The sequence below is a fragment of the Gopherus evgoodei genome, unplaced genomic scaffold (assembly GCF_007399415.2).
Source record: "Gopherus evgoodei ecotype Sinaloan lineage unplaced genomic scaffold, rGopEvg1_v1.p scaffold_32_arrow_ctg1, whole genome shotgun sequence".
In the NCBI taxonomy this organism is placed as follows: Eukaryota; Metazoa; Chordata; order Testudines; family Testudinidae; genus Gopherus; species Gopherus evgoodei.
Window position 1 is genome coordinate 6,269,600 of NW_022059994.1, and position 7,461 is coordinate 6,277,060.

The window sequence follows — 7,461 nt, forward strand, 5'->3', positions numbered from 1 at the left end:
TGTGATCAAACAGTAAATCGGAGCAGCTCTAGGCGACATGGGGGGGGGGAGCGGGGAAGGATGGAGACCTGAGTGTGGGTCTGATCTGTCAGGAACCAGACCCACTTCTACACCAAGGTCCATTGCAGAGCTGACGATAGAACCTAGGAGCCCTGGCTCTCAGCCCCCCCCGCTCTGACCTCTAGACCCTACTCCCCTCCTAGAGCTGAGGATAGAACCCAGGAGTCCTTCCCTCCCTGGAACAAGCCTATGTGACCATCCAGCCCGGTATCCCACTTCCTTCCTGCAGCATTGTTATGTTCTCCTGCTGGTGGCACTGGCTCCGCGTCAGCCTCACGAGACCTTCCTGCAGGGGCTGTCCAGTAGTGTTCTACCAACTCCCGGGGTCATATTGACACTGTTCAATAGAGTTCTACCAATTCCGGGGGTCATATTTAAACTGGCCAATAGCATCTGTGACCTCCTGAGGTTTTATTTCATTTCATATTAATCAGAACTCACCATTCTCACCCACCCCCCTTACTGCTGCGGGCGTACACCCATCAAACGTAATTACTGGTCACTAATACATTAACCCTGCCGGCAACAAGGGTGGGTAAACTCAGTCACCCTGGCTATTCAGTGGGGGTGTGGTTAAAACCATTCCGTTCGATACGGTGGGTCAGCTCTATTGTGCTCAAACACACGTCTGAAACAGCCCTGGGGGGTTTGTATTATTATTATTGTACACACATTTTTGGTTTCTTCCCCCTCCACAAGATTCTACAAGATACATTTCAGCTTTTTCCCGTCAGTGGGTCTCTTTTACACAAGACGCAAAAAACTAGTTTCTCACACTAGTTTTTTTTAAATTGAAAAGACGTACAGCTCCTTCAAACCAAACCAAGCGGCTGCATTAAAACTTTTAGCTCACTTAAGGGCCACAGAGACCTTCTAACAGAAACACCAATAGTCCCAAAACCCTTTTCTTTTCTTTTATTTATAGCTACCAAGTTTTCTGTCGCTTGTTTGTCCCCTCACTAGTCTCTAACTGAATCCTTTTAGATAGCTTACAAATAGTCTTTTTCCTAAGCAGGGTTCTGTAACTTTTTGTGCGGACCAGACGGTCAATAGAAGGCATCTTCTAGTTTGGTCATTTTCTTTAAAACACAGGCAGGGTCTCCACTGAATTGCACCGCGTTTCATCAAGGTCACCCCTTGCGCTAAAAGTTCTCGGGTTAGACACAGACATTCCATAGCATCGCCTCTGGCAAGAACGATGTTTAATAAGCTTTCCAAACCCAGAGCAGCACAAAGGCCCCAGAGCTTGCAGTTTATGTCCAAGTCACACAGTCATGGTGCGGTTGAGCTTTCGAGTCTAGGACACAGCCCTCACAATATTCAAAAAGCTATTTCTCAGGGCTGTGTTGCTGCTGGGCCAGGAAGTCCTTCTCCCCGGGGCCAGGTCGCTGCTGGGCCGGGACATCCCTTCCCCTCGGGGCTGGGTCGCTGCTGGGCCGGGACATCCCTTCTCCCTGGGGCCAGGTCACTGCTGGGCCAGGATGTCCCTTCCCCTCGGGGCCGGGTCACTGCTAGGCCAGGACATCCCTTCTCCCTGGGGCCAGGTCACTGTTGGGCTGGGACGGCCCTTCCCCTCGGGGCCACAGGGCCGTCCTTAGGCATAGGCAACATAGGCAGCTGCGTAGGGCACCTGAAAATTTGGGGCACCACTGGGTCTTAGTGTCCACCCTCTTGTTTTCCTATCCCTGTTCTGACCCTTCCTGCAGGCTCCCACAGATGGCTGCTCTAGCCTGGTGAGTCTTCCTTGGGAGGGAATCTAGTAGTTAAAAGTGAAAAAACCTCCAGCCTGCCAGATCTATTAGCACAACATTGAAACTGTTAAAGAGACATTCAAGGGGTAATAAAGCCATTTAACAGGCATTTGCCAACCCCAAGGTATATACTGACAGGTTTCAGAGGGGTAGTCCTGTTAGTCTGTATCAGCAAAAACAAGGACAAGTCCTTGTGTTACCTCAAAGACTAACAAATTATTTGGGCATAAGCTTTTGTGGACTAGAACCCATTTCATCAGATGTCCACAAAAGCTTATGCCCAAATAAATTTTTATACTGTCAGTTTCTGACTTTACTGACAAAAACAGTTGTGCATTAATGTAATATTTACACAGAACATGTCAGTCTACAGGACCTTAGTTTAAAATTTGCTTTAAAAATATTTCATTAGTGAGCTGGTGAAGATTATAAAATCACATTTCTAAAAAATGCTTGCATAGAGTTTTAGATGCACAATCATCTTTAGCCTTAATTGTGTGGATCTTCAGACATACAGTTTTTTAAATAAATCCTTCAAAAGACCTCCCTTATCTAAAATACACATTTTAATTACTATAGTTAAAAAAAAAGTGCTTCCAAGTCTTCCTGTGTCCTTTCTGTCCATCCCTTCACCACCTCTCCCCCCACTCCCCACTGAAGAGAGCCCTTAAAGGGACAACAGTCCTTCCCTTCCAGATAGCGGGACAAAGAGTTCCCTTTCTTTACTTCTGACTATCCGACAAACTAGTTTTAAAAGAACCCTCCAGCAAAATCAGTACCTTAGTAAGACAAAATCCTTGTTATACCTAAAATCTTTGGAAACATTTTTTTTTAAAGTTGGTGACATTTCATAACCATGTCTCTTGTTATGGAGATCACACAAAGTAAATTACTGTTCCCTTTTTCTAAAAGCAATGAACATTGTTATGAACACACTAAACCTCTCTGATTAATTTAAAAGAATATCTTTGTTTCAGTGAGTTAAATATGTAGTAATCTGGAATGCTGGTTTAAGATTTGAGTACATTTAAAATATAAATTCAGTTTAGAAATACTGATTAAGAAAATGTAAAACAGAGAAGAGCTGCATCATGTATTCCATTATATGTAATGTTGTATTCAGCAGGACAGCTGACTCACCCTTACTATGAAGTTTTTGCAAATAAATCTCTGATAAACTTCAGGGCATATCAAAAAACCTGTGACTGACATTTTTTATTCCCAAATTTTAGTGCTTTTAATTAGGTACTTTCTTCATGTCCATTCTGCATGAGGGAGAGGGCATGGAAGTCTCTGCGGGGAACTGTGACTCTCCGCCACCATGAGGCAGGCTGGGCATCTCATTATCCTTTGCTGTCAAGTGCCTCCTCCCCCTCCTCCACCAGGCTGTGAGCTTGGGCTGCCATCCGGCATAGGGGCACCAGTTTAATAATACTGCCTAGGGCCCCATAAATCCTAAGGACGGCCCTGCGGGGCCGGGTCACTGCTAGGCCAGGACATCCCTTCTCCCTGGGGCCAGGTCACTGCTGGGCCGGGACGTCCCTTCCCCTCACAGCCGGGACGCTGCTGGGTTGGGAGGTCCCTTCCCCTCAGGGCCGGGACGCTGCTGGGCCGGGACATCCCTTCTCCCTGAAGCCAGGACGCTGCTGGGCCGGAAGGTCCCTTCTCCCTGGGGCCAGGACGCTGCTGGGCCGGGAGGTCCCTTCCCCTCGGTGCCGGGATGGTGCTGGGCCGGGACGTACCTTCTCCCTAAAGCCAGGACACTGCTGGGCCGGGACGTCCCTTCTCCCTGAAGCCAGGACACTGCTGGGCCGGGAGGTCCCTTCTCCCCAGGACTGGGCTGCCCTGTCTCTGTTCCCAAGCCCAGAGGCACTGGAGCCGGCTGCAGTGCAATGAGGCCAGGCTGCAGCTGCAGCAGGACCCGCCTCCTCTGCTGAATCAGCAATTCCTCCTGTGGCTGTGAGGTGCCTCCATCCTTCCCCACCCAGCCCTGACTCAGCACCATTCTGCTTTCTCCCCCTCCCCTCATTAACCCTCGCCTCTCCAGGGCTGCTGGAAATGACCATGCGCCTCTGTGATTGGCTCTGGCAGCTGCCCCGGCTGTGCAGGCAATGTTCTGGGGGTCAGGGTGAAGTCATTTTGGGGGCCAGTCTAAGCAAACACCTCCTCCTCCCTTCCTGAAACTGCCCCATAACAAGCCATGAAGCCTGGCAGCCAGGACTCCTGGGTTCTATACCCAGTTCTGGGAGGGGAGTGGAGGCTAGTGGTTAGAGCAGTGGGGGGCTGGGAGCCAGGACTCCTGGGTTCTATCCCCAGCTCTGGGAGGGGAGTGAAGGCTAGTGGGTTAGAGCAGTGGGGGGCTGGGAGCCAGGACTCCTGGATTCTCTCCCCAGCTCTGGGAGGGAAGTGGGGGCTAGTGGTTAGAGCAGTGGGGGGCTGGGAGCCAGGACTCCTGGGTTCTATCCCCAGCTCTGGGAGTGGAGTGGGGGCTGGTGGGTTAGAGCAGTGGGGGGCTGGGAGCCAGGACTCCTGGGTTCTATCCCCAGCTCTGGGAGGGGAGTGAAGGCTAGTGGGTTAGAGCGGGGGGGCTGGGAGCCAGGACTCCTGGGTTCTGTTCTGAGCTCTGGTTTATTTGATACAGCACTTTGAAATTGTCCTTGTAACCAGGTTAATATCAGCCAAAGACTCGACAGAATCAGCTACTCATGCAACACGCAATGAAATGCCGGTGTCCTGCCTGCTGGGCAATCCGAGTACATTTCCATGGCATGTCCCTCACGCTGGCAGGCTAGAGAGACTGGATCCTGGCGCCTTCACCCTCCACCAAATCTCCTCCTCAAAATATATGGCAGCTTTTCCTCTGAATCGGAATCTCCGAGGGCTGGGATTGGCCCCACAGATGCACCCCAAGTGGTCGTCAGTTCCATGTGACAGGTGTGACCTCCCCATCATGGACAGTGGCTAGAACAGAAAAACAGTTGGATATTGATACCTTGCAGAGATGCAGCCAGCTCTGGGGTGGGTCTTGGCTCCCTCCGCCCCCCGGTGTCTGCTAAAGATAGGATTGCGACACTGCACCCCATATTCATCACAGTGGCATGATTATGACATAATAATGATGTATTTTGTACAAGATGTGTCATGTGAGGCTTCTATGAAAAAGACACGATTCCCTGAGTATGATTATCCTATTTTTACGCATGTATCATTTGTGTATCTGAATATTGATTGTGTAGCTGTATTTCAAATGGGCTTACTCTGGGTAACACCCACAACTAGCCTTCCAGGTACAACAATGAGGACTCTAGACAGGGCTGGTGGCTTGTCAACAAAGACAGTGGCCCATGAAAGACCCTAGGCTTCCTGCCAACGTTTCAGCCAGCCTATGAGTAATGGCTTCTACGCCCCAGAAAGGACATGTGACCAGACCACATGACATTAAACTCTAGTTTGCCACCTGTATTTTGCCAGAAACTGGGCTGGGAACTTAGCTTGAAACAAAGGGGTTCCCACCATATGGAGAGACGATATGAGGTGGGGAGTGACACCATGACTGGTTTTCACTCCTCCACAACTCTGGAAAACACAGGACTTGGAATGGGGGAGGGGAAACCGAGGCTGCCAGGCAGATGTGGCTTGTGCCTTAAGCATCTGCAAGCCTGCTTGTACCGTCAGTCAGGGTGAGCTATGGCGAATTCAAATCCTATCGATCTTGCATATGAAATTTAGCGTGCTTTTTAGTTTATTTGCCAGGTAATCTGCTTTGATCTGTTTGCTGTCACTTATAATCCCTTAAAATCTCTCCTTCTGTAGTTAATACACTTGTTTAAAGGTTTTATCTTAACCAGTGTGTCTTGAAGAGAAGTGCCTGGGAAAATCTCAGCTTGGCGGACACAGGCTTGTTGTGCAAATCTTTCCCACATCAAGGGGAAAGCAACCATATTAATGAGCTTGCATTGTCCAGATCCCCGTGCAGTGCAAGAGAGTATAATTCTGGGTTCATAATCCAGCAAGGGGGCAGGGCTGGAGAGCTGGGAATTGGCTTTTGTCTCCTGTACGTCCTTGAGAGGCTTAGATAAAGCACTCAGGTAGTTCAGTTGGGCGTGTGACATCACCTGCTGTCGTGCTGGGTGATAACAGGGCCTGGAGATGCTGGCTGAGCCACCAGCAGAGCCGCGTGAGAAGGGCCAATCCAGTTAAGTGGTGAGGGACACAGCAGTTCCCACGGCTCCCAGACTGCAGCCTGGAGGTGACAACCCATCACAAGGACAAGGGTGAGAAACCAGCCTGACCTGCTTGGATGGTCCCCAGCATTTCCTGCCAGGCCTCAAAGTCCAGCGAGTCCTTGAATTCCTCGAGAGCCGGGTCCACAGCAACGATATCCCCATCGTCATCTTCATCTCCTTCCTCCTCCTCGCCATTAGCCTCATCTTCATCTCCCTCCTCCTCCTCCTCGCCATTAGCCACATCTACATCTTCATCAATCCAATCATCGTCATCGCTGCTGGACCCTTCGTCACTTGCACTGTCCTCTTCCTCCTCCCCACCGCGGCTCGACTGATCCTCTCGGACTCTACAGAAGGAGAAATCTACTACATCAGCCACCTGTGCATGCACACACACACCTCTCCCTCTGTGTTCATATGGATTGCGTTGTGTGTGTATGCATACGGATCTGTGTGTGAGGTCTGATGTGTGTGTGACTCCATGTGTGAGTGTGTGTGTCAGTAACACAAAGAGAGGAACACGCAGACCGAGTAGCCCTAAAGAGAAGTGTGCATGGGTGAGGGGGGACCACACTCACCTTCTCATCAGCTCCTTGATGCCCTAGATGCACGAGAAAGCAACAGGATTAGCCCCTGGAACTACCCACCACAGTAACATGCCGTGCCCCTTTGTGGGTGAGATGCCAGCCCTATGGAACAGCCCTTTCCCACCACCCCCTGCTCAGCCCAAATTCCCACCCCTGCCTCATCCAACCCCTCCTGTCCCCAGCTGTTTTCCCTCCATACCCCTTCTGCTGTATGTTCCTCACGTCATACACCTGCCCATCTCCCCTAACCTGCTTCTGCCTCGACAGCCTGTTCCCCTCCCAGAGACTCCAGGAGTCCTGACTCCCAGCCCTCCCCCAACCCAATAAACCCCACAGCCATCCTAGAGCCGGGGATAGAACCCAGGAGTCCTGGCTCCCAGCCCCATTACGCAATCTCCCATCCCACAGCTCCGTCATGCAGCGCCTGGCAGATGAAATCCAGCCTCACTCTGAGGAAGGCAATGTGATCGGAGGTGTCCATCTCTGCCCGGGCCCTGGACAGGGTCTCGTTACGAAAGGTCACTTCTTTATCCAGCTCCTTCAGCCTCTCCTCCATCTCCGTCCGGTTCTCCTCCTTCAGCCTCTCCACGGTCTCTTTCATGCCCTGTTCCTTCTCCTGCAGGATCTGGTGGAGAATCCCAAACTCCTTGGCGATATAGCCCAAGAGGTCCTGGGTGCAGCTCTGCAGAAGGCGGAGAAACCAGTGGGAGGTTCAAAACATGCCACCCACACAGCATTGGTGGGCAGCAGGACAATAGGTGCCTCAGTTTCCCCAACTGTACAGTGGGGAGAACAGCACTTCCTTACCTCACAGGAGGGCTGGGAGGATGAGCACAG

General features: G+C 51.0%; 1 protein-coding gene and 1 long non-coding RNA gene across 2 annotated transcripts; one reads left to right on the top strand and one right to left on the bottom strand.

The window, feature by feature from the left end:
- Nucleotides 1–3,207: 3,207 nt before the first annotated feature.
- On the top strand, nt 3,208–3,966 carry LOC115640920. Its single transcript, XR_003997938.1, has 2 exons — nt 3,208–3,469; nt 3,510–3,966. It is a non-coding gene; the product is annotated as an uncharacterized LOC115640920 (long non-coding RNA).
- A 454-nt stretch (nt 3,967–4,420) lies between these two features.
- Nucleotides 4,421–7,338, bottom strand: LOC115640899 (prothymosin alpha-like). The gene is made up of 4 exons (XM_030543992.1): nt 7,073–7,338; nt 6,616–6,638; nt 6,104–6,384; nt 4,421–4,772 (listed from the first exon to the last, which is right to left on the bottom strand). The coding sequence occupies exons 1-4, from the start codon at nt 7,223–7,225 to the stop codon at nt 4,729–4,731; spliced, it is 501 nt and encodes a 166-aa protein (XP_030399852.1). The 5' UTR covers nt 7,226–7,338; the 3' UTR covers nt 4,421–4,728.
- Between the last annotated feature and the right edge of the window lie 123 nt (nt 7,339–7,461).